General features: G+C 38.4%; 3 protein-coding genes across 11 annotated transcripts in view; all 3 read right to left on the bottom strand.

Annotated features, from left to right (window-relative positions):
- Window positions 1-958, bottom strand: part of ZNF711 (zinc finger protein 711) — a 29,487-nt gene extending 28,529 nt beyond the window's left edge. The window contains exon 1 of the mRNA XM_075435234.1: window positions 872-958. The gene's annotated coding sequence lies outside the window, so the exon portion shown is untranslated. The remainder of the gene's footprint in view (window positions 1-871) is intronic.
- LOC142363087 (uncharacterized) lies at window positions 927-22,298 on the bottom strand. Of its 6 annotated transcripts, XM_075435241.1 has the most exons (10): window positions 22,211-22,290; window positions 18,084-18,547; window positions 14,622-15,502; window positions 13,124-13,335; window positions 10,461-10,566; window positions 8,768-8,941; window positions 7,883-7,982; window positions 4,293-4,381; window positions 3,120-3,258; window positions 927-1,017 (listed from the first exon to the last, which is right to left on the bottom strand). In XM_075435241.1, exons 4-10 carry the CDS (start codon window positions 13,197-13,199, stop codon window positions 1,009-1,011), a joined length of 693 nt encoding a protein of 230 aa, XP_075291356.1. In that variant the 5' UTR covers window positions 13,200-13,335; window positions 14,622-15,502; window positions 18,084-18,547; window positions 22,211-22,290; the 3' UTR covers window positions 927-1,008. The 6 variants fall into 6 exon arrangements, with proteins under 6 accessions (XP_075291356.1, XP_075291357.1, XP_075291358.1 ...); XM_075435242.1 differs by lacking the exon at window positions 13,124-13,335 and having other exon boundaries at window positions 15,459-15,502; window positions 16,795-18,547; XM_075435243.1 differs by lacking the exon at window positions 13,124-13,335 and having other exon boundaries at window positions 15,459-15,502.
- The window catches only part of APOOL (apolipoprotein O like), a 21,001-nt gene continuing 12,586 nt past the window's right edge, over window positions 18,554-26,968 (bottom strand). The window contains exons 8-10 of one of the 4 annotated variants that reach the window (XR_012765477.1): window positions 26,187-26,343; window positions 23,147-24,459; window positions 18,554-22,584 (exon numbers count right to left, since the gene is read on the bottom strand). Coding sequence is in view for 1 of the 4 variants with exons in the window: in XM_075435239.1 (XP_075291354.1) it covers window positions 24,362-24,459; window positions 26,187-26,343 (255 nt within the window). In the remaining 3 variants the exon portion in view is untranslated. Of the gene's footprint in view, window positions 24,460-26,186; window positions 26,344-26,968 lie in introns of all 4 variants that reach the window. The other 3 variants (XR_012765478.1, XR_012765479.1, XM_075435239.1) reach the window with 3 other exon arrangements.

Here is a 26,968-nt window from a genome sequence, read left to right as displayed (position 1 = left end):
CTACATTAGTCAGGACTTCAGTATTTGATGCATCTTGGGACAGTGGGAAGCCAAGTGCCCTGGTGATGTCTGTACAATGCTGCCGACGTCAGGGAGAATAAGCAGCTAGGCCTGAGAACAAAGCCTTCCCTTCTGCCTAATTCTGCAGGTAATTGGTGTAACAAGAACGCAGATTCTTACTGCACAGTTGAAAATTGTATGTAATTTGTTGTTTTCTTTCTCTTTAAGGCAAAACCCCAAGAAATGTCAGTCAGGGAACAACTGGCTCCACATGCTACAATGCCCTGGAGAATCTTCATCATTTTAGTCAGAGAAACTTATGGTCCTACTAACAGCATTAGATTCGGAACCATTGCTCACCAGCATGTGGAGAGAGATCATGGCACAGAGTGGAGCAAATATCACAAATAAATGGGTGAGCCAAATGGACACCGAGAAGCAAAAACTGCACCTGGCAAAAGCTGTCTTTGGCAAGTGTGCCTGAGAAATACAGGAAAACGCAACCCCTTACCCTCCTTCCCCTTTGATGTGGATTTACACCATCCTGGGAAGCAAACACGGAAAAATCACGATTAGCATGTGGATCTGTCATTTCTCATACTGAAATTTGAGAAGACTTTTTCCTTTCTCATCAGTTTCTACTGGGGAAGGGCAGCTTTTTGTCACAGGTACTTCTTGTCATTTACACGCAGGACACATTATTAATCACAAAAGAACCTCGTGTCCTCACAGATGTGCAACAATTTAAGCAACACTTAGAAACAGCTACGTAAACTGTAAAATCAGGTATTCACAAAAAAGTTATCATCAGTTACACAGTAAACAAACTGGATGCTCATACCATGTTTTGTTTTGTAATTATCTAATGTACCTTTTCTTTGCAATAACTTCTAGAGCTTTCTGATAGTTACGGGTAGTTCCTCTGTGTCCCAGCCCAGAAGGTCTTGCTGATCTCTCAGTATTTGGGTCGTCCACTGATCACGCAGCATTCCAAGGCACTTCAGGTACTTAGTATTCCTGTGAAGAGATTAGAATTAAATCATTAACATGACAAACACTCCCTAGAGTATGCTTGCTATTAAAATAATCTGTATCTAATCAAACTACATTTATATATTTCTTTTATTAGTATCTGAATGTATGTGCTGCTTCTGAATGTGTACTTGCCAATAGCTTTGGGAGATGATTTTCATGCAAATAACCTAGTGTATTAACACTCTGTGCACATAAACTGAAACAGGTTTTGAAATACTGAAAAACATTTCAGCAGGGCCAGCTAGAAAGCAGCAACAGCAGAACATTTTGTTGCTATTGAGGTGTTTTTAAAAAAAAAAAACCTGAACAAAGTTTCTGTGGCCTAAAAAGGAGGCCCAAAGCAATCACAGGGCTATTATGGAAGACAAAACATGGCCAGACCCAGCCACTTACATTTCTGTTGACCCTGTAGTGATCTTTGGCAAGTAAGCCATGGACAAAAACTACTATTCTGGAAGGAAAACCCCATATTTTCTTTCCTTCATAATTTTTTCCATTGAGTTAATGACAAACAATTACGAGCGCAGGGCTCAAACACACATGCACGCACACACATACTTATTGGAATACTTACAAAATTTTTCTACCTATGAGATTATTTTTGTACATATTACATGACACAGGGAAAAAACAGCCTCACCTCAGCTGGGTAAATTAGGTTGCAGACTCTGATAAAACCCATGACTGGCAACAGATTTACTTCTACAATGAAATACACCAGTAATATTCTCACCTTGATTAAGGACAGTCAAAGCACATCACAACTCCTTTTTATTCAATTATTTTTCCACTTACACTAACGGCCCCAGTTTTAATATTTTTCTGCAGCTGAAATATATGCCTTTCTGAACTGTGAGTCTTCTTTTTGTAAAATGTTAACGTTTTTCTTTTTACAATAAACTTTACCCATTTTGTCTTTTTAAAAACTCCATTATGAAAAGAAATGCCTGCTTTTTACTGATAATTTATACCAATTATTCGTACCTCCTGTACAGAAATAACCCAAAAGGCTCATTTACATAAAACAACTGCAATCACAAAATACTGATCTATCAAGATCTGGGCCAGAAAGACAATGATAGTTGAGTAACATATTTAGCAATTTTGAAGATGCTGATTTTTTAGGGACAGAAAGTTTATACAGTAAATACATCTGTCTACAAATCGTTCAGTTGTTGGGGGGGGGTGAAGCCTGCTAGAACATTCAGTTACATAAATTATTTCATAAGTTCTGGAATAAACAATTTAATTTCTCTGTACATCATACTATTTGTACATGAAACATATAATAGCAACCTTCCATGAAGTTTTAATAAGTTTGAATTATGAAGTTGGGGGGGGGAGGGGAACAGGAACCGCAGAGTCTCAAAGGAAATGTGCTTTGTTAGAGGAAAGTACTAACAGGACTATCACCTCATATTTTTCACGAATCAGTGGAAATTTGCTTGTATCACTATTCAGGACACAGTTGGGAAAGTTGTTACAATTTTAAAAAGTTTACATTAAATGTAACAAGACAGTGGGAGATGAGAGTTAGCACTCTTATATTACCCTTACAGAAGTTTTCAGCATGGCTGGAAACTAACAGCTTGATCTTTCATAGCATTCCAGTGAAATCACAAGACATGCTAGCATGAAAAAGCAGTATTGGTGAAATGGGCACAAAGCTTTTAAGCATTTATTTTTTCATGTCAGACGTATAAATTCCCTTCACTGTACAGCGAGTTAGAACATAGAATTCCAGTAACTCCTCTGCCAGAGCAGCAGGGATAGCTCTGGATCAACTGCAGCGTTTGTTCTTGGGCAGCCATCCCTCTGTTACAGGAATTGCAGTATCTAAGTGTAAATGGCTCACAAAATGATTAAAACATTGCAAAATGTATCCGGTCGAGAATGGAATTAGCAGGTACATAATATTCCTGAAGAAAACACCCATATAGTAAAAGGTGGTTTTAGGCTTCTTATTAACTCACATCTTTGCTTGGTGACATAAACACTACCAGTCTGAATTACGATGAATCGTTCTCAGTACCAAGACAGAGGATTATATAATATACATGCAGAAGTATGTTATTAATACATACCCGATATCGTCTCCCCTCTGCATAACCTGCATAAGGCAGATTATTGCTCGGATAGCCAAATCTCTCATATTGCGGTCGCTGGTTAGACAAATGGTCTGTAGCTGGATCGGGTCTCCTTAATGGCTGAGGATGCCTGGAACTATGCAAAAGCGAAAAAAGAGCTTGTAAAAAAATGCATAATAGTATACTGCAAATTACATAAAATGTTAGTATAACTTGAAATATAAAAATACTACTGCTCACTACGGCATGCATGACATTGAGGCACTAACATTTAGACATCTAAACGTTCTGTCTTTTAAGTTGATTTTATTGTCAAACCCTCATCCTGCAAACACAGATAAAAGTGAATTTAAAGACATAACATATTCTTTGAGCTTTTTTTTTTTACAGTTACACTGAAAAGTGCCACAATATCTATTTTTTTTATATTCCGATGATTATTTTGAAAATGTCTCAAATCCATGATAGGTATACCTTCAACATTTTCGATGTTTTTATTAAAAAAATCAGAGCTTCTTGATGGACCAAAATAACAGAAAGCTCTAGTCTGTTTCTGCAGTTGAACCGTGCTACTTATGAGGAAAATGTTCTGCTATCATTTAGGTGCCTCATGGTAAACAAGCTCTTTGCAAAAGTTGTGGGAAGGAGCTACAACAGTTGTCTGGTGTTAGCACAATTAAGGAAACTGAGTTTCTAAGAAGTAATGAAAATGAATAAATTTGCAATTTTCAGAGGAAAACCATAGAAGGCTTTGGATAAACCAGTATTTTAGGATTTAGCTTCAGAAACAAGAGAAATACATATTGACTTATTCTTTTTGGTGATACATTAGGAAAACAGACTAAGTCTTACACAGTAAGCTGGTGAATGTAGTCCTGTGCGCTAGTTCACATTTAGTAATAACGTACAAAACAGTCCTAGAATTCTTGCAGCAATGCTGTTAGAATTATGCAAGGTAGAGGAGAATAAAGAAAAAATTCAGAAAAATAACCTCTTTCTATCAAAGGCTCAAGCCACAAAATGTCCGTGAATAATCCAGTCGAAAGCTTAGCCAGTTACTGGACCTTCCTCACTTGCTGTGCCACTGGCAAAACTACAAAGTCAGTCTTAGTCTCCAAACCAGAGTATAAAGTGAAAATGAGCAAAAAAGACAGAAAAACAGCAGCATACCTGTAATTCTCTAACCGACTTGGGGCTGCGACATCATCAAAATCTTGTCTTGTCAGCACAGCTTTTGGAATTTGTCCAACCCAGCCATCCTACAGACAGAGGATCAGGTGGTTACACACAGCACAGTGGCACCAGATTAGAACAGCAGCTCACTAGGTACAGTCTGTTAGCAGCTGTCGTCGGTGTAAAAAATTGTATAAACCGATTTATCAGTTACAAAATATCTACACATTTTCAAATGTATAAATTCATTTTATCTAAAAGACTCAGTAAAGTCTGTACATACTGGGATAATGCAGAAAATGTACCTCTAGGGTCTAACAGGGAAGCACCCACCCAGGTGAGTCTCTGCACAATGCTGGGAAGCAGGTATTGAGGGTCTTACCAAGGCCTGGAGGTTTGGTTGAGTCTTTTATGACTAAACATTTCAGAAGGATGCCACTCCCTAAATAACAATGGATTTACCTCTGATTTACACAAAACTGAGTAAAAAATCAAACTAGAGTGATCAATAATTAAGATGAATTGAATATTGTCATTTAAAGACTGGCTGCTGTCGTGCCAAACGCTAGAGGAAGAAGGAAAACAGCACAATGAAACAAAATAAATACTCTACATCGTTCATAAAACTAGTCAGCGATGTTTATTTGCTAAAGGTCTCGGGGCTGCAACCTGCAGCCTGGAGCATCAGAGAGCAGTCAGCACCGCAGCTCTTAACCCAAAGCAGTTCCTTTTACAGTAGGTTTTCTTCCCTAACGAAGTGTGCAGGACTTGGTCTCATTCACACCTTGAAAATGACAGCATCAGCGGAACAAAATTCAGAATTAGTTCAAAATTAAACAGCACCATCTCCTGGCGAAGGCAGGCTTGTGCCTCGTTCCCCCCCCATTTCCAAAGATACTAATACTTCACAAATATATTTAACTGGAAATAACGCAGCAGACTAGATTATTTTCTTTCTTTTCTCAGACAGCCTGCAATGTCTTCTTCTCAGGCACTATACACTCCTTATATATGTAAAATAATCACTTAAAGTACCCAATGAGGAGATGAACACACACCCACAAATATATTCCCATTCATGTTTCTCTGTATTTCCTATTTCCTGTCCTGTTTTTGAAATGCATTTAGCTGCCTTCTCTTGTGATACACACTAGTTCAAGCGATGATCTCTACTATAAAGCGCATCTTGCCTAACGGGGAAAACGGGCACAGCAGCGCGTTAGCCCAGCCAAAAAGGCAGCGTCGGCTCCCTCACAGAGTACCTTCGCAGTCCTGGAAATGGCTCTCTCTCGCATGAAGGCTGCCAAGGTCCCAGTGAAACACTGTGTTACAAACGTGATGCAGGTAATTTAATTTCAGATTTTATTTAGGGCATTTAGTCAGAAAATGGTTCAATATTCTAGCCCTAAACAGTTGTAGGCAGTGAATTTTAATCAAATAGGGCCAGAACTCTTCCACCCAGGCTTATGTTACGTACTATAAGCAGTTACGTGCTACGATTCACAGATCAGGGAGCTGAGAGAGAACAACCCATTTGGTACAGCCGTATCCTTCTGATCATCTTCCCTAGCCTCCAAAAATGTCACCAGAAAGCAGCGCTCACAACGTGAAACGGAAAGAAGGGCCACATTATTGCAATTTAGCCCATTCCATGAATCATCATTCCACTTCCAACTGAATAAAATGTATTTGAAACACACACTTCTAATTTTCATTAAGTTTTAATCTTAGACTCTGGGCCTGCAGAACGGTGTGGTGTTTATTCACAAAGGGTCAGACACTCAGCACTGCTGCCTGGTTTGTCTTAATTGATTTGTGTAATTATGCTGCTCTGAGCCAGCTGGTGACTACACAGATCTTCATTACAAAAATAAACCTGATTTCTTGTCTCTAAAGTAAACAACACAGATCAAATCTTTAGTGGGCCTCTCTACCTGTACTCTGACACATCTTGTACTTGCAAAATCTACTTTTGCACATATAGAAATAGAATATAGGAAGAGACGGACTGAGTCAGGGCACCTAACACACTGAGAACAGCCAGTATTGGAAGCGTACGGAAAAAATATGCAAACAATGTAAACACCTTGACATGCCATCAATACATCAATGTCATTAACTGACTGTGCTGGAGCAGAGTCTGTGGCTACATTAGCAGCAGCAAATAAAGTGGACTCATACAAGTGGGACCCACACTGGCACTCTATGCACTTCAGGAGGGTTTGGTTTTTAGACTGTCTAGTTCGGTCTGGGCACTAAGTGTTCATCAGGGATCGAAGCATATATTCTCGTCAGTTTAATTGGAAGGGGAATCAGTTTGTGCACTCCCAGCAGCACAGTAAGCGGAACAACCAGGACGTTACCTACCTGAAAGCACACCCCCAATCTGAACACCTCCGCCTCCCTGAACAGACTTCAAAATTTTTTAAAAACTAATTTACACTATGAGTACATACTGCTGGATTATGCATTTTATCAAAAAGCACCGTTGTGTTTGTTTGTGTAAAACTTCTGCTTGATTTCATTTGACATTGCTTAGTTCTTACATTAAAAGCAGGGAACAGCAATTTCTCACACCACCTCTCCTCATACAGAAACCAATACTGATGACCCTCACACTCTCAGTCTGGTACACTGCTTGCCGAGATGGGGGCTCCAAATTACATTCAGGAGTCAAAATGTAGCACAACTAAGATTTGCGCAGTGGTATTACAACATTCCTCGTATTGCTTTCAGCTTCCTCCTAAAATCCCCGGCAAAACAAACTTTTTCAGAAAACATGACTGTAGATGCCCCTTCTGAGTTCTCATTTAGAGATGACTGCCATGTACACAAAGTAAAAACCGCTTTTCTATATGCATTAGTTTGCATTTATAAACAATAAATTTGTCATTTTCTTGTCCAGTCAATTGTTATTATACGCTCCTTTGGTACTTCTTCATAGTAAGGCTTATTTTTGCCTACTCTGAGTGGTACGCTATCATCAGCAAAATGTGTCACCTTACTAGCACTGCCTTTTACCTGTTCTTACATGACCACCACTCAAATCCTCAGGGAACTCTGCTGATAACCCCCACAGAAGCAAAAAACCTTGAAGACAAATAGCCCATCCCTCCTCTGGTGAAGCATAACCAACAAACAGCCAAATTAAACTGTCGGCTCTTCAGCAGCTTAAATGGGCTGAAGGCTGGACGGTGTTCCAAACTCTTCCCCTCTGGGTGTGCAGCCTGTGGCTTGAGCTCATATTCAAATTATCTCTCTTTTTAATGCTGGTCTTCTCACTGGACAAAAAGGAAGTATTTATTTGAACATCCTTCTAAAATAATCCCTAGTTCTTTATTTTCTTCTAGGCAAATTAGTTTCACTTCATCCTTGATGAAGAGATGCACCTTCTCACATGCATTTAGATGATCTTGTAAATCAAATATTGAGCAAACAAAATGAAGATTTTAAACCTGGATTACCTTTAATTTTACCAGATGACCTTTTTTTGCTATTCATATACCATTCTGTTGAATCAAAAAATCATGTCTGGCTTCCACTAGCATCAGGAAATGTGGTATGCCCCACACACCAACATCTCTTACCCGTGGCGACTGCTGATAAACACGCCCCAAGTTGCCCGCCATTTCAGCCATAAATGCAGGGTTATGTTGTGCTTCACGGTATCGAGGATTTGTCTGGTTCCTGGTTGGGGGAACAATGTGAATTTAGAGCATTAGCAATAGTTTTGAGGGTCTTGACGAATCTTTTCATACTGCAGATTTGTTTAACAGCCCTATCATAGGTTTAGATGTATTGGGGCAATGACTACGCAAGAGCCATGGATTATTAAAATTTTTCCTGGACAGAGGAAGTACCAGTGATACACACTAACAAGGCTCAATGAAAGAAGAAAAACCCCATATTCTCTGTGTACTTGGAACACGTATCGGGGTGGGGGGGGTGTGGTGTGGTGTGGTGTGTGTGAAGTGTTGAAAGAAAAAAGCAGCTCAAACTGCCAATGCCTAGGACCAAAGAATAGGAGAAATCGTGTTTAATCGCCAAAACTCTTGTCAATGTTTGCCTTATTTTTTTTTTATTTTTTATTTTTTTTACAAAAAAACCCCAAACTTGCAGGAAGAAAGCCAATCCTTAACAGCAAATAAATCAGCAAGACAGATTTGGTAGTCTTGAGTTAAAGCAGTAAGTGTGCTTACTAATCTTTAAAGCTTGCCTGGTTAGCCCTAAAGAAGTGAAAGAGTGAAGTTCTGCAGGCAGTGGTAAAATGCTGAATAACTGTTAAACGCTCTGGTAAGATGCTTTGATTTAGTTGTAAGCTGTGTAAACAATATTTTGGCAGATGATGCTTTATGGCAACCTTGTTGATTTAAATATCGAGAGGTTAAAAATTAATCAGAATAACAGACTACTTTTGCTTTACTTCCAATTTGATTATAAAAACCCTTTTAACTGCATCCAGAGTAACTTACGCAGCCTTTTCACTTTTCCGGTAGTAGACACAGTACGATATTACAACAGCTACGATAACCAGTGCTACTGCAGGAAGAGTAGTCACTAAAATAAAATCTAAAGTGTTCCAAAGGTGGTTACATTTGGGACCCATGTACCAATATTCCTTCCAGTCCACTCTGAAGTAATCGCATCTGCAAATAAAAATATTATTTTTTAGCAACATTATTTTCATTTAAAAATAAGTAATACCAAAAAAGGTAAATATTTTGCTAGATAATTATTTATTATTGAATACTGCAGAGGTCAAGAGATTCAATATTTTTCCTGTTTGTCTAAAGATGTCACATCTCAGTAATACACATCTTATTCTGGATTTGATGCCAACGTCCTCTGCCAGGCTCTGGGTCAACCAAGTGCAAGCTAGCATTCCAGCAAGTCCAAGGCAGTAAGCTTTGCTGAGAACAGGGTGTATTCCCCAAGTCATGGCATGATTCAGGTCAGAGATCTTTTCGACAGCTGGAAGCACGTTCCAGAGCAGACTACGCAGATAAAATTGAAACGTCACACTGCCATCTATCATTAAGATACAAATGCACCTTCAATGAAAGAGCAGCAACACAACCCACAGTACGTTGACAGAGTATGTCCCCTCTGCTTTTAAAAGTAAGACTTCTAATGGGCTAAGAATGTTGCTTTTTTTAAAAGCTAAGTTATTTCAACTAATTCAGGGCTTCTTTCCCCCCCCTCCCCCCAATCATTAATTACTCTGCTAATACAAAGAATATCGCTAGAACGGAATGTCCCCAGCCATTCTCATGATGGGAATGTTCTTTTCATAAGGATTTTGCATCATTTGTTGATGCAAACATTCTGGATTTGGGTAACCTTTTCCGAAAGTTTGACTTTGACTTCTACTACTGAAAATTCTTACTGCAATTTATATGCAATATTTGTATTGACATGGATATGGTTTGGAATACATAGTTTCAAGAATACAGCACTCCATTTTTTTGGAGTCGCACTTTCGAGTTGCACTAACATACAGACAACGCACTCGGTTATCTGATCTGGTGTATCGGCTACAAGTGGAGGCTAGCTGCACACGCACAAACAACAGACTGGGTCTCAGAGCAATTACTGCCTTGCATCCGCCAGGTAATCAGATGAGCTTCGTACTACTGCCCTGGTATTCTCTTGCTGACTTCCTGTGAAGTCTAAGGGTCAAGCTATATGTAAAAACCAAGTATGCTAGATATGGGAACAAGATTTTCTACTCAGATGACTGGATTTTCTTAAAAAAAAGGAAAAAATCTACATAATGGAGAATATGATATTAAGGTATCTGATTTTTTTTTAAACTCTAAAGAAATTTTGATCAACCAACTTGACATCACACAGCATGTTTCAGTTCTAAAGTAAAACATCTGAGACAACAGCGAGCATGTAAAAATTGAGAATTACAGTGATTACCTAAATTATGAATTACATGGCCTACACATATTCTAAAAAAGAAAATGATGCACTCACATCCTAGATTCGATGCTTAGTAGCAGAGTTATGAACTTATGCAGATTGTGAATGAAGATCAACATCTAGTTGCATGAACCACATTGCAGGGTCTAAATTTAGTTCATCTTTAATAATATATCTGACGAGGTGCATTTACATAGGGTAATTTAAACAAACAAACAAACCAAACCCACAACCTACCTGCAAAAAGGTTTTTCATTTTTACACTGACAAGAAATGTTGGTAGGACAGAATTTGTCTGTATTACCGAGGCAGGCCTCAAAGTCCTCAATTCCAGTGCAGTTGGCTGTAAATTGAAACAAAACAAATATTTATTTAATGCAGTTATACAGTAACATACTGTTAGTAGGCTGTATTTCTAATTACATCAGAAATTTAAACTTCATATGACATACTTTGTAGACGATACTACATCTTACTTTCCAGTGACTTGCCTCTTCAAAATTTTGAAATCATTTGAGAAATGAAGGCTTACTTGCTTAAATTACTTTACTCAGAATTTGCACCCATTTTCCAGGTAGCCAGTAAATTGTATGGCTTACATTATTATGATTTTTATCTCCTCATTTCAGTGTGGTTGTATCTGAATTCCACTATGTATCATGCCTGGATTGTTGGCAAAGGCTAAAAATCATTGTCCAGAAACCCATTTGAGATTCAAATCCTCTAACTATAATTCAAATGAAAACTTTTTTGTGTGTTTTGTATTGGGATTATTCCTTATTTTGGTCTACAAAAGGATTTGTTTTGCATTGATGTCGGTTCTCCACCACCTCTGTCACTGTGTAAACATTGTGGGCTGTAAATCATCTTCCAGAGGTTGAGTGCTTACAGGACTTGACAGGCATACGGCTGTTTAAAAATAACCTGCTCATCAGCAACCGTAATCAGACATCAGAAGTCACCATGTTTGGCACTCGAACCCCACATTCTTTCTACCTGTTTCTTTCCTGTGCAGGACTCAGACTGCATGCTGTACTCATCACTCACAGCAGCAAGCTGCACGCCAACCCAGGGGCTCTGGTGCAAAGCCACTGAAGTCTACGAGTTGCGGACATGTACCTGAAATCTTGACCTATAATTCATAACCAAAGAAGCAACTGCAAGACACCACTGGAGACATTGAGAGAGCAAATCAAAACCAGGTCTGTACATTGCAAGGCCAAGCACCATTATGATACTAAAAAAACCCCAAAACAGCCAATACAGCCGAGTATAATTTTGCATAACTTCTCACAATGAGAAGACAGGCATTTAGAATTAAGCCAGAAAGTCAGAAGTGGAAGAGATCTCTGAGCAGGTCCTTCTGAGCCTACTGGCAACTGCGAGGGAGAAAGCGGCATCAGCGCATACTGCTCTGCATTGCTGTTGTACGAGGACTTCTGCACCAGGAATGGGTGGATTAGCAAGCTCATGACTAATGCGTTAGCAGCTAGAGAAACTATACTATGGGCAGCCTTTATTTCAACAAAAAGACGGAAGCCTCCTGCCTCCCCACTGTCCCAGACAATCTAATCCAACATTTATTGCTAATGAGAGAGAAATCTAAATGATTACACAATGATCAAGGCTTGCAATCATACAAACCTATTTGCATCTCTTGTATTCCTTTCTCTCAAGAGGGCATCAGCACTGAAGCATTTTCCAAGATAACCTAAATATCAATCATATTTTATGACCACAAAATACAGAACAACAAAAAATCCCTTGTAGTATTTGGCCTGGTATCATCTAGGAGATCAGAGCACTCATGTTTTTCAGTTACCCATAATCAGTAACAGAATTACAATTCTTTCAGCAATGTTACAAAAAGTACTGAGGGAGTGGAAAATAACTAGGTGTGATCCTGCTGGAGAGAGAGGGAGCCTGTGCCCTTTGACATCCATGCTGTAATATTCCATGTCATTACGGAACACACTGCTGAGCCCTTCACAGTACTGTAGTCTTTATAAATGCAAAGTTATCCTTAAAGTGGTAACTTTTTTTTGCAATTTAAAGGCTAAAGTAGCGTAAAAAAAATTTCCTTGAATCACAAACCAAAACTCTATTAGAAAAATAGTAACTGCAGCTGGTTTACATCACTATCAGGTTAGTGATACCTAATCACTAGTCACTGGTAGCTCCCAGGTAAAGAACAGTGATAATAATAAAATAAATACATCAAATCAACCTGTAGAAAATCATCCCATTAAAAAAAAAAATCCTGACCAACAGTGTAAACTTTAACAGAATTCCATATAACTTAACTTCTCATTTAAAAAAACCTTTTTTTCAATGTATTCTGGCTGTCATGGTCTTAATTACTGCTCATTTTTTCCTTCTTCATCTCAGAAAGTATTTTTAGAAAAATGTTTTATCAAAGAAATGTCTCATTTTTACTAATTCTTTCTTCTTACAGAAGAACTGAACCATCTTGCTCATTTAAAATGTGTCTTTTTGACATCGACAGATTCACCCACCAGAATACCTAGTATTGTAATTCACATGGTTGAAATGTTTTTAATGTATAGAAGTACAGAATAACAGGTGAAAGGGAAAGCATTTTTCTCTTGCATACCTATGTCTCTGAAGTATCACCACATTCTTGGCAGTACAGAACTCAAGAACTATGAAACACTTCGTACCAACAAACACAGGCAAACAGCTGTCCCACAAAGGTCTTAACATTTTCATTGTTTTCCCATTATTTAAAAATAAACTCTACCTAAGCCATAAGGAGGATTTCCTCAGAAGTACTTTTGCGAGTGCAATACCACAGCAGCACTACCCCAGGTAAGCCAGGCATTTGATAGAAACATCCCTATTCTGACAAGCTGTAAAGCAAGAAGGCAACTGTGTCTTACGTTCTAAAGCTTCTTGTTCACTCCGCGAATCGCTGGCCACGAACAGAACGAAAAGCAAGACGTTAAGAACGGACATCCTGAAGCTGACTGTGGTGACAGGCCGTTTCCTCCGGATCTGGCTAGCAGCAGAACGCACTCTCCCTTCTGCCGCTGTTCTTTACCGTAGCAAGTCAAGGACTGTGGATTTTGAGCTGGGTTTACAGCATCCTTCTCTATAAAGAATTACCAATTAACTCTTAACAGATACAGCTTCCTGATAACTTCTCCAGTGTATTTTCTTTTATGACAACTGGGCAGTTCCATAAAAATGTCTCATTAATCTTGCTATTTCTGCATTTTTTTGATATGTATACAAGTATATGATTTCCTAACTTCCAATGTCATGATTATACCAAAACTTCTCCCACACTTTGGCATGAAATATCATACATGTTCTTCCTCTTTATCCCCATATGTGTTTATGCATTTTCAAATAAAATTCTAAAAGGAAAGTAAAACTAAAATTTCTGTACTGACTAGACATGAATTCTTACACTGTCCCATGCCTCCAAATCTGTTTTCTTCTTGTGAATGTGGAATCCCACTGAGATTTATTTCAGTCCAAACTGCAGCTTTATTTAGACATTTTTATTGGCATACACAAAGGTATAAAGATGCCTGTTCCCCACAAGTAATTGCACCAGATTCCGGTCCCAATCACAACAGCTCAATTTACTACAGCTGGAACTGAAACAAAAACTTACTTGGTACCATGCTTTTTCCCCCCCTAGATTAAAAAAAGATTTTAAAGGCAAAAGATCTAAATATCCGCTTTAATGAATATCTTCTGAATCTTTTGGAGAAGATAATTCATAAGTGAAAGCTAAGCAGAGGACAGTGAAAGCTGCATCAAGGGGGACGAGGAGCCCAGCATATTCTAGCACCAAGCCAGAACATTTGTTCATAACTAGGAGAAATAAGTATTTCAAATCATAGTGTTGACCACACCAAGACCACTACTTGCAACTTAATGATAATTCTTACTACGATTTTGCTAGTGACCCTACTCAGCACTCATTCATTTGTGATATTTACACGCAGGACAAATGAAAGTTGTAGTTCTCCTTCAGAGATACTTTTTAAAATGAAAAATTCCCCAAGGCAGGTAGGGAAGTAATGATCAGAACCAGATGGAGAGGTTTTGATAGGTAAAAACAAAAAAAACACCACTCCAAGTTTCATCTTAAGAGTATACCTCCCGCATACACATCCATCTGGAAAGAGAAGGGATACAAATTAAAAATCTAACTGCGTAAGATGGGGAGATTAATTTTGCATAAAAATAGCCAGATAGGAAAACAAGCACAAACATATTCTGGAGACTGAGAAGGAAGGATTGCTTTATTAGAGCAAGAGACTAAACTGCACTTGCCGGTTGTTTTCTTCCCTTAAGATGAGAATGAGAAGAGACTGAGAAAGTCAATATCCCAAGTAACATCCCAGAGGTTTATCTTTCTACCTGGAAGTTTCTCATTCTCTGCTGGCAGCATTTTCTTCCAAGCCTGGCTTTGATGTTTGCACCATGAGCTGTTTTCCAATCTGCCCAGCAACGTCTCAGGACTGTCTGGAATTCTGTGTCTCATCAAAGAACAACAGGGAGGAAGACATCGTAGACAGGAACGTGACATCTTTTCCCATGGCACTGACTTCCCTAGATCACTTTTTAAAGGCTTTCTAGAATCTTCTCTGTTCACCATTACCAAAGTGAGCACCGATCCCAGGTACTGCTGAAGTGCTTTGCTATCCTTTACACTGTGGAAACAACCCACAGTGTTCGTTAGAAACGTAAGATGTGCTCACAGCTCCCACATAGCAATCTCGGGCTTCTTTTCGTGCTGCTGATTTATTTCCCCTTTTCACCTACCCCAGTAAAAGCTGGTATCTGTTTCCTCAACGAGTCTCTCACACTGCTGTTTCCCACCTTTCCTCCTTGACTGTCCTCCTCTCTTTGGCCTGCAATACTTTTAAGCCTCTCAAGTTTTTTTTTTTCTTCCAGAAGTGCCAAGAATCCAAGTCCAAGTAATTGTATCAGGGAAAAATAAGCAAATAAAATGTAGGGAGCTATCAAAATGTAAACATATGATTTAAATGTCATCCTAAACTCTCTCAGACTACTCTTCAATGTAGCCTTCCTCTATCTGTGTCAGAAAGCGGTGTGTTGGCGATCTCTTAAATATAAAAAGCTTTTATCTCAACCGATACAATGCTGTTAATGCGTAAATACTGGAATGAATTAAGATAGCTAAGTTAAAATAAGGAAATCTCCTGATGTTCACAGTAATTAAACTTTTCTTACCTCTGAAATCCATGATCTTCTGACTTATAACTTGCAACAATCGTCTAAAAAGGTAATGAAAGCTCTATTGAGACTTTTGAATGGAAAAAATAGCAGAAAAACACCAGAATATGTAACACAGGAAACTGTACTCAGCCGACAGGTTAAAGACTATTTTGCTGACCTACACCACACTTTTAAACTTTGGTTTCTATGGCTCCACATAGAGCTTGCACTTCATAACCTGTAGGTCAAGACACATAAACACAATCCAGTGACACATGATGCCTGCGAGTTCTAAATCACTGACTACGTAGTCATATGTAGACTGTGAATAGAGCAGTTGTGAGTAATTTTGTGTAATAGTAGAGAAACTGTCCTGCTTTGTAATAACAGCTGCTTTCTGCATCAACACTTATTGGCTATTCTGTTTCCCTGGGACTTGCGAAAGCTTATAAAGGGACTCTCCCATCCCTCCCCTTGGAAGTTCTTTCACCGATGCACGACATGCAGACGCCTAAGTCTACAGTAAAGGGTTTTGTAGTTTAAACTCATCAAATTGTGCTGAGTTATTTTGGCCTTTGTTCAGTCAAGAATGATTGACTTAAAACCTGCTTTACTCAAACTCTTAGCAAGTGCTATCCATTACAATATACAGTCATGATAGCTAATTTATTTGTAATAGTTCATACTAGAAACCTTATTGAACAGAAGAGATTCCAAATGCACACCATGGGTGTCAGAGAATTGCATCACCAGCCCACTGATTGCCTCAATTAATCAAAGTTGACTCCTTTGAAGTATTAACATTGTTTTGGTCAATAATATTTATCATTATAAATACTGCTGATGAATGCAAAATAAATAATAGTAAACGTGTACAGTAACGACTTCAGTTTACAAATGAAATACATCTACCTACCGTGTAAAACTCATCCAAGGAAGGAGTTTAACAAATACAACTAGAGAGGAATTTCTTTCTCTGATTATTCTATATTCTGTATTCATTCACAATAGCTCTAAATAGCCCCAAATATGAGCAGCATCCACACAAATAGAACATGCACACTAACGTTGCAGTCTTAGGTCAACAGATAGGAAACACAAAACAGCAAGTGCCGCAACAGCAGCGTTTCTTTGCTCTTCTTCATATCTTCTGGGCCGGAAGGGATGTATTTTTTAGAGCTTTGTATCCCTAATATGTTTGTTTATTCAATTTCAGAGCTGATCTGCCTTCAAGACCCCCCACACGGCACTCAGCCTTATAGACTCACACTGCTGAATCATTTTTCCAATACCAAACCATCTAGGCAAGTTTACCTGCGGGTGACTGGCATCACAGTATTTCTCCATTTACCTGACTCCCATAAAGGAAACTCCTGCTACTTTTCTACTCGTTACACAGCCGTTATTTTTGTAAGTGTTGAGACAAGGCTATTCCCCTGTGCCAATGACTTCAGAAACTGCGGAACTAAGGGAGGAGAAAGTAGGAGGGAGAAATGGAGATCTGAACAAGGTGCTGAACGTTAAATCTCTACTATTTAATCTCTTGCATTATTAAAATATTTTCTATTATTTATTTCCTGGGCAATTTCTATAAAGCTATGAATAAACTAGACTTCGAGAGTTTGGTACGACACACTGTGAAATGAACACATAGGTTTTTAAATTGTTTCAACAGTCTTAAATACATTCTGATGAGCAGGAAGCCTTTAGACCCAGGAAGAATGTGGTAGGGCACAAGAGGAATACAAACTCAGAAGAGTCCACCTGGGGTGGGGGGAAGCAGCCTCCGCTGCTCCATGTACTCTGACCATCAGCCCGAGCCCAGGTACAAACCAAACAACAAATGAGAGAAAGGGAAAGGAGGATTTCTCCATCGCTTTGTTTGAGACTGAATGCAGCCTCAGAAAGGCGTGCAGGGCATGCTGGTTGTGACGCTGACTAACAGGGATGAGACAGGAGCTAAGAAGGAATCCTGTAACTGTATGCATCTACCACTAAGTTTTGTTAACTCTTCTCTTTTGCAATTGTGTCTCCTTTCTAAGAAAAGAACAGAAAACACCCCTCTGGCAAGGATGAACGACAACAAAATCTGACCCCTTAGCATACCTCCAAACTGTCATCTTGCCTTGTTATTATTTAAAAAGTCTTTTAAAAATTCTCAACACTCACTGCACAACAAGATCCTGAATATGTGATGGCCTCTCTGTGAATGAGTCGTCATCCTGCAGAACTACACAGGAAGAAATGGGGATACACCCAAAGTTTGTGAAAGATGAACTGCATTGAAGTTCAAGTTAGCACATTGTTTTTTTACAATGGCGCCCTCGAAATTTCTCCATAACAGATAAAATCCCAGCATGGATTTCTCCATCTGACAGGAGCTAGCTGCTTATGAAAACATGCCAAATGCAGTTACATTAACAGCAAAAGGTAAACTTTAACCTTTACTTTTCAAAGGACAAATAATGATCTGTAAAAATCAATGCTGAGGAAATTCTTGAAAGAATACTGCTTTGGCTGAAAGCCTAACAGCACTTAATGTTATAGCAGACGATAAGATTGACTCTTAGCCCTGCCGGAAGACTGCTTTACAAGAGAACCCAGCATCACACTCGCAAGAACAGAGAAATTAATGTGTACCTCAGTAAAACAAACTGCGTGATCCTCCTTCAGATGTAACGCAGCAGGGTGAAGTACCAGTTCATACACACGCTTTCCTCTTCTAGTTGGCAGGGAATTTCCCCCCTGGTTCCAGCTCACAGCTGCTGAGCGCCGGTACGTCGGGTTGTGGGATATACAGAACACTTGTACTTCAAATTTGATTGAGACAAAGATGCAGAAATGTAACTGGCGGTTTTTACGCAGGTGAGATGTTCTAATGAGGCGGGTGACAAAACCCAAACTACTGACTTTCCGTTACATTGTTGGCATTCCACTGAATTGGACCAGGCCCCTCGGAAGGGTTGCAGACGATAGCAGCAGTAGGTTTCTCTTTTTAGTGCCTACTTTGGTAACAACAAATGAAACCAATGCCAATCGGCCTGAACAGCTGTTAGCTTCGTATTCCACAGCACATTCATCTCTTTCTCTTACTGTCTTAGCTTCTGGAATGCAGCAAAATCAAGTGGAAAGTTACACATTCTACAGCTACCATCTTAGGTAGACCACATGTTCTACAAACAGCTATATATAACTGTTATATATATTTCCTCAAACAGCTATATATTTCCTCAAACAGCTATATACAACTAAAGCAAAGTTACTGACCAAAATTAATGGTGGAAGCTAGTCAAGTGCTCATTTGCCTTAATTTTTATTAATTTCAGATCTGCTTCAAGACGGCTTTGGAGAACACTCTTTCTACTGCTGTTGTGTTGCAGAGGTTTGGAGGGAGGTGCAAACAGAAAGCAAGCTACACATTTCTCAAATATTGACATTAGGACTGCTACAAATAAAGCACCAAAAAGTTACCAACACTTCAAGCCATGACAGCCTCAGTTTAGACCTGTTACCTGGTCACACCAAGGGAAACACACGGAATTTCTTTCAGTTTCAGTAAAAGCAATCTCCTACAACCTGTAAATCAAAGGGCAAAGAACTAACTGCACCTTGAATAATGGTGTTCTGACTGCCCCGCAGCAAACTCAGCGCTCCCAAACACACCTCCCTTTCACCACTTTCAAGTCAGTGATGAAACTTCGATTTCTATCTCCTTTCTCTTCTCCTTCTCCAACTTGTTAGTATGTACCAACATACACATATTTTTCAACACAAAATAGATCTGGCCATTAGACTTTAAAACATAAAGAAGTTTCTTCAAATAAAAAAATTAGTGTAACAACAAGATTTTCCAACTTTTACATCTCCTTCTTAGCGTTTCAGTTTGGTTTGTGGACTTGCTCTGGTCTACAAGAGCACATCAGTACTGTGGTGATACAAATAATATGATAACTTCTAGAATTGGTTTCAATTACAGTCTTTCTTGACTGTAGCTTACCCTCAGCACATATCTGAGCTGAGCTTCTTAGAATCCCTGCATTTTAAAATAAAAACTACACACAATCTAGTGCATACTAATGCTCCTTTTTAAAATGTATACGCTTTGTAGGACCCCCACTTTCTTCTGAGATTTAAAATACATTTTCCGTATTTGAATGTGATTCAGAAATACTCCAAACTTTCACTACATGACAACCATACTAATGCATTAAAAAAAAAATAATCTTTACAATATTTCCAATGTTATTCAAGAATCATAATGATAATCTGCCATTAAAATAGCCACATTACTTATTCACACAATTTTTCTTCTTTTAAGTAGTTACATTGTAGGTCACACCATGCATTACATTACTTACGACCCTTGAATTGGCAAATTACTTTACCGAGAAGATTATTACAGAGCCATACTAAGGTAAATATATTTGCTATCTGCCTTGTTCTTTTAACACCACGTGTCATTTCTTCAGTATGGATAAAAGCCTTCATCTTCCCCAAGTTCTGAGCTGCAGCATTCTTTAGAAGAAATCACCAAGAGAAGAAAGTGGAAGGACTTCTCAAAATTTAAGACACATAAACAACCACGTGCTGAGCATTAATATGTCCTGCATGTTACTTCGGTGATTTCTTCCAGGAATGTATGTTTCAGTACTTCAGGGGTGAAGTTTTTCCCCAACATGAGTGAAACAGGTGTGATTTAGTCAGGTTTACCAATCAGCTTTTAAAATGTGCCTCAGAGAAAAGGAGTTGACAGTTTGCCCTACAGATGAGACAACATACAAAAGTTAAACACTTTTAAAAAGCATCTTCTCACCCTTTATTTTCAGGTGCTTCACAGCGATATGACACAATAAAGTATCACAATCAGTTTTACGTAAATAAAAAATTAGTATCAACAAGTTCCAAATCTCTATATATCAAATACAATCAAACATAAATAAAAAACCACGCATTAATTTAAAACAATTTCTATATTATATCATGTAACTCAGTTCTTTAAGCCAATGGCTTTTTCAAATATATAACTTACATCTTATAAAAATTACAGTATACATTCTTTAATTATGTTACTGTATTATTGCATTATGAAAGAAACTTGATTATTAATGATGTATTTGAGAGGCATTTCAAAGTGTTTCACTATAAATTAATAAAAACATGTCTTGCAATGCAACTTTTCTGTGTACTTTTGTTAATTTTTCATTGTTTAACAGGTTTGCGTACTGGGGCTGAAATCTTAAAGAGACTGTCAGGCACATACATTTAAATGAGGACTCACAAACATGGCACAATGTAGATTTGAATCTGCTTTTTTAAAGCCACTGCATAGCACCTTTACTATAAATTATTAATAGAGAGATTTGGCTACACTGCCTTGTAGTCATCTGGAACAAGCCACCTCTAGAGTATTCTATAAAACGTGGAGGTTCAGATGTTGGAACCGAAGAGGGCAGGCACCTTTTTACATCTGACAAATAAACACTGCACAAAATGGCAGCTGAGTAATAAAGATTCACAGCCACCATTCCAATATTTGTACGAGAGCAGAGTAGTAATCTGATCTGGGCTGCCTTCATTTCAGCAAATACATTCCAAACTTTTCTATAACAACCTGCATTTTTTTTGGTACCTCTAGAAATTTCTCTTATCACGTGTCTCACACGGGTGGACAAGACAATAATTGACTCTGTTAGAAGTTTATCTTAGCAAAGAACTATTATAATATATAATTCCAGGTTTTACTAAAAAATGCCTTCCCACTACTAATAAATCTGTGCTCCTAGAAGAGAAATACCAACTGAGAGGTTGCCTGTGGTCTTTCTGAAAGCAGAGCACACACCCAGACATGACACAAAACTTTCCATACTTTTTTTTGTCCCATTTTCTTCGGTTGCAGATAGGGAAACAATCATCTTTAGCCGTATCGGTTTCAGCACCAAAACCCAAGTCTCTAAATTTTAGCCCCAAATTTTCAATTGTCTGGGGATATTAAACAAAAACTGTCGAGAGAGAACAAACAAAAAAATTTACCCTGTCTTGTAGAGAAGAATGAGACAGAGAAATATCAACTGATGAAAAAACTGAACTAAAAAGTGACAGTAGTAGGCAAACCCTGTACTAGAATAAACCTGTGCTGGCTCGTGCCTCTCATCCCCCGAGAAGAAATGACACAGCACAAGGATACCATTTTACGAGCTCTAGAACTGTACTCCTCATACTGTTCATTCATTAATAAGGGCAGGAGTCATAATTTTAAGTTATGTGCCAGAAAATGTACCTAAGACTTCTGAATGACGATTTAACTCTGAGGCATAGTTCTATTACAATTCTGCCCTAAAGAGTAATTTTAGACTCAAATACAGCCTAGGGACAGCTTTGTGTATTACATCCATTTACAGCATGAACCTCCTGCGAAATCAGGGGTTCTAATACAAACTGCCTGCACGAAACATCTAACCCTGGACTGCCCAACCACCAAGCAGTCCAGTGTTATCATCTGAAGACCAAACACTTTTGTCTGTATCATGAGATTTGAGTGGTAATGCCCTTAAAGTATGGAAAGGACCAAACTAGCTTTTGGCACTGCAGGGAGAGAGCAGTCTCCTAAGGCCTGCTCTGGCCTGGGAAGGGCAGACATGGCTGTCCTGAACAGCTCTCCAAGGTAGCTTCTCTCCCTGCTCCCAGCAGACTAATTCCTGTGCACAGGTTTCCACTATGTACTGAATAACTTCACCACAGTAATTCCATGCAAACTTGCACCAGCTTACCTTTCTTGTTGACTTGTTGTGGTAGCGTATCACTCAAAGGACATGAATTAGAATTTAAATAGAATCCAGAAGCAGAGAAGATGGTTTTTCCTAGATGTTTTTTATCCAGAATCTGATCAAAGGCCAGATATGGAGATAGATAATACAATTTCTCCCATCCAGTCTTGCTCTTGAAAACGATCGTTTCTTCACCATTTTCACTTTCTGCCTTATGTCTTCATCTGTTTCCCTGGAAATGGTATATGAAGCCCAGCCATCTAATTTTTCTACTCCTCTCTCTGTGATGGAATGCTAAATGTGTCTTGTCCAGGAACTCTGTGAAGATTGATTTAACATCCTTTGATTGCTGCCTGAATTCTGACAGCTTCCCGGGCCTTAAGAGATGATTAAAGAAACAAAACACATTAAATTCTACGTCAGCAGTCCCAAGCAAGTTCAGCTAACAGAATTCTTCTTCTTTAAACCTCACAGTTACTGACTTCACCTTCCGTTGGACTCTGTAAAACAAAATCCAACACTCTGCCTGAAATTTGGATTCCAAAATAGCAATACTCATCTGTTTCTGAACAATCATAAAAGCCTTACTTATTCTTTTGCTCATTCATCATTCCATTGCACAATATCTCCTCAAAACTTCTCCTAGTCCCACAGTGACACAAGGAATACTGCTTGCCCATACTTCACTAGTAATCTGCGTTTGCATTAGCAGCCTGAGAAGAAGGAACTGGGTTATGAAACCTCTTCTTCTGGAGCACAGGAGCAAATATCCTGTCCTATCCCAGCACTGAGAATACATTCCGATGAAGTAGCCTTTCTCTTCAGGTTTAAGTCTTCCAACCAAACTACCTGTTTGTATAGTTTTTTGTTCTTGCTTCCCCCCCTCAACTTTACAATAAAGCACTAATTTTCATTAACTGAAAGATAATAGAACTCAACAGATCAAAGGACGAGCTCCCAGTACAGTGTCCTTTTGCAGTTCGTACATTCAGGAAGTGCCACGGGAGATGCAGATGAGATCACCTCTAGGCAGCGGGCTGATTATCATTGCGTACTGCTAATGAGTTGCACTTTGTTCAAGGAAGATCACCAGAGCTATTCCACCCCTTGTAAGAGTGTTCTGAAGAGAAATGGAGGATGAACAGAAGTAGAGTGACAGACACAACAGTAAAAGCTGTGTTTGAAAGTTTCGTCCTAGGAACCTTAATCAATTCCTGATTTCATTCCTACAGGAAAAGACAGAATTTCACAGAAATCCTACCAAGATCAATGGGCATTGCATACAAACTTCTGGGAAGAAAAGCTGGCTGCCTATGACTTCTGCATTTTTAATATTTGTCAGCACTTTAAACCTCGAAACTACAGAAGGTTTCCAACTTCCTAAACACTGCTAATGCTTTCTAGGTAAATTCAAACAGTATCAGTTTCACGGATTAAACAATTTGCATACAGTTCTTGAAAGCATTAGAAGTAGGTGAAAATGAATGCATAAAGGATGTTTTAGAGATTAGCTGTGTGTTTTCCCCCAACTTCAGTGACATTTAAATACACAAGAAGCATGCAGGACAAGAAGTTGTTTTCATTCACCTTTGTGAAAGGGACAAACAACAACAAATGACTTTGCGATGGAAAAAAAGATGACTTGTTTATACAAATATTAAAGATAATGCTATTCGTATGACATAACAACTGACTTTTTAAGGGTACTCAGACCAATAAGAAATTGCACTTCAGAGCCAAAAGCAAAAAGACAAAGTAGTCTCTGCAAACCCCATCCATCACATTCTTCTTTTAGATCAATGAACATCTGAGCTGAAGTATAGAGATATGTTTACATTTTCAAATATCCTTTGTGAAGTGACATTTATTAACAAGCTTGGCACAGAGAAACCTCATTGTGAGAAGACACTGACAAATTTCATTTTCTCAGTGTCTCACTAATGACACTGACCATGAGTGAATTCTCACTGCTTACAAGTAGTGAGAAACAAAATAGCCACTAAACAGTCATGTAAGTCAACAATACAAACTGGGATATAAGAAAATACCTGATTAAATTATACCTCACAGAGTATGTATTGTAAGGATTATTCCTTCCCTTCTTCCCTCCCCCTCGTCTTTAATACTTTGCAAAGATTTGTAAGCAGATTTGTCTTAGCTTCTGGTACTGTACATATCCACATCTTCTGGGCTGGACTGGCCATGGTCCATAAGTTTTGGATCAGGCTTAAATTTTGGTTTCTTCACTGTTCCTGTTAGAGATATTAAAGAAAATTTAATTATACATATATTTGAGCTGTAGGAAAAAAAATCTTATTGACGCATTTGGAGAACTACTGTATTACCAAACACTTATGAATGATCAAAATAAGCAGGTTCTAGTTAAAAACGTGTAAGTGATAGAGGACGATGAAGACATGCTGTAATTACGAGCACACAGCAGTGGATGGAGAGCAGGTCTTCCTCCTACTCTATACTTTAATACTACTTCCTAAACACAGCAGGGTGAGAGAAGAAATAGCGATGCTTTGCCCCACACACAGAAAGGAAGAGAAAGTCTGGGATGTACTAAAAAAATCTCCAGTCTTTCTTCCCCCAGTTCTCCCAGGAGCACAGCTGTCTCCCCAGACCAAGTGAATCAGTATCTTCCCTGAAGCTGCTGCCAGATGGTAAGAATGCCAAATTAAGACAAACATTCTTACCTAGTTTCACTTCGTGACTTTCAAAACCAATGAACTAAGTTTAGTAAAACATTGAGTCCTCAGGTGCATCCTGAATGACAGTGCACAAGACTGACATAGTTAATGACACTACAATTCCAGAGGATCTAAGAGAATATAAAGGCAGGTTCCAGCACCGTGCCTCCTACTACTAGCCTGCTTCTTTTCCAGCCACATCAGTTGGTTTAACAAAGGGCCCTATGTTCTCCTGAAAGCTTTGCCCTGTTTGGACTAGTGAAAATAAACACCTCTGGCAACACAAATTAATTTAGGGCATGGACATTTTTGGCTGTATCAGGGACATGAACTGATTCCACCCATGAAAGCAACGACAGAAGACATCTATATACATAAATCCATTACAGACAGTATGGCCTGAAGTGAATGTAAAAACAGATCAAAGCATTCTACAAACTAAATCAGAAAAAAATACAGGTGCAAAGAAAGATGTGAATGTATACTACAGTGAAAATAAAGGGAAAAAAAAAATTATAAACCCCATCCAAGCATGTTCTGCAGAAAACACAATAAAAAGTAGTAAGCAAGTTTAAGTGACAAGTAGAATTCGGGAATTGCCCCTACAAAAAGTAATCATATTTTAAAACATATTTAGTTCTCCCCTAACAGGCAATTCCACTATTTCTCTTAGTAATTGGCCTATCAAATTTTTTGTATGTTAAATATGCTGTTACATGATCTAGTCAATTATCTTAACCACTTAAGATGCACCAAGAACACCACTGCAAAAAACCTAGCAAAATAAAATCCAACGCTTCATTTGTCAATCATGCATTTCTTTTTTTCCCAATACCTGAAGATACAGAACCCGTACAGAGAAATGAACAGTTAATCAAATTAGCTGTTTTCACAAAAATCCAGCAGTAATCCTTTAAATTACACTTATGGTATTCTGACAACAGAAAGATAATTTAAAGTAGGTATTTAACCTACTTGGTGATATCATCTCACTGCTAACAATACGGGATATGGTCTGCATCATATGGAATGAAACAAAACATTATTGAGAGAGAACAACAAATATTTAAGAATTCTGATACTGTGACAGGGTCCACAGTCAGAAAATTATCACCTCTCTGAGGCTCTGAAGTATATATTAAATAGCAGTGTGTACAATATATTCTCAAGAATAACATGCTATCACAGTCTGCTCTATTTTAAAGCAAGGGTAACTACAAAATTAAGTCAAGTAATTGGATTTGCAAGTTGCCCTGAGACTACAATTGAAACATTTGATTTACCTGATGAAGGCATCGTATCTTTACTACTCCAAGACTCTACTGGAGAAGATTCTGTTCTGTTAAATGATCTTGACTCAATAACAGACTCAGGTTTTGTACTAGAAATGTCTTTCTTCTTCTTATCTTCTTGCCTAACTGATTTGGACTCTTGCTGCAGCTGTGAACCAAACATTAACAAAAAAATGCACATGGATATATGCTTAATATATTATTGCAAAATAAAGCTTATCTTTTATGGAATTATTTTCAGATATGACATCACACAGTGATATTCAGCCAGTAATGTTAAAGTCAGCTGCACGCAAGGGACACAGCTGGAAAAAATAAAACACATGAAAGAACCCCACAGTTTAGAAGCAATAACTTTAAACTCACATGTAGAGAAATGTACTGTGTGACGAGTATATACTTAGGTCTGATACTGTGCTTTCACTTGAGAATCTCAAAGTACTTCACAAGGAAGTCACTGTTCATTTACAGGTGAGGAACCTATACTCTTATGTAAGACTGAAATAGCATTCAGTTGTTACAGAACACTTACTACCCTTAGTTAAGAGAAGATGGAAAGATAAATCATGTTAACAGCTTAGTAATGAAAAATAATGTATTGTTTTGGAAACAGGCTTCACTCAGGGAAAAAAGTAAAGTTAATAGCAACTCTCTTACTGCATCAATTCTTGTTTCGCTATCAGTATACTGATTTATCTGAACCTTTTGTTCAAAACTCAGAATTCCATTTGTGCTCCTCAGTGGAAACGAACGGTGAGGACTGCATACAAATG

Source organism: Opisthocomus hoazin, chromosome 14 (assembly GCF_030867145.1).
Source record: "Opisthocomus hoazin isolate bOpiHoa1 chromosome 14, bOpiHoa1.hap1, whole genome shotgun sequence".
NCBI classification, from domain to species: domain Eukaryota; kingdom Metazoa; phylum Chordata; class Aves; order Opisthocomiformes; family Opisthocomidae; genus Opisthocomus; species Opisthocomus hoazin.
This window is presented reverse-complemented; position numbering and strand designations above follow the sequence as displayed.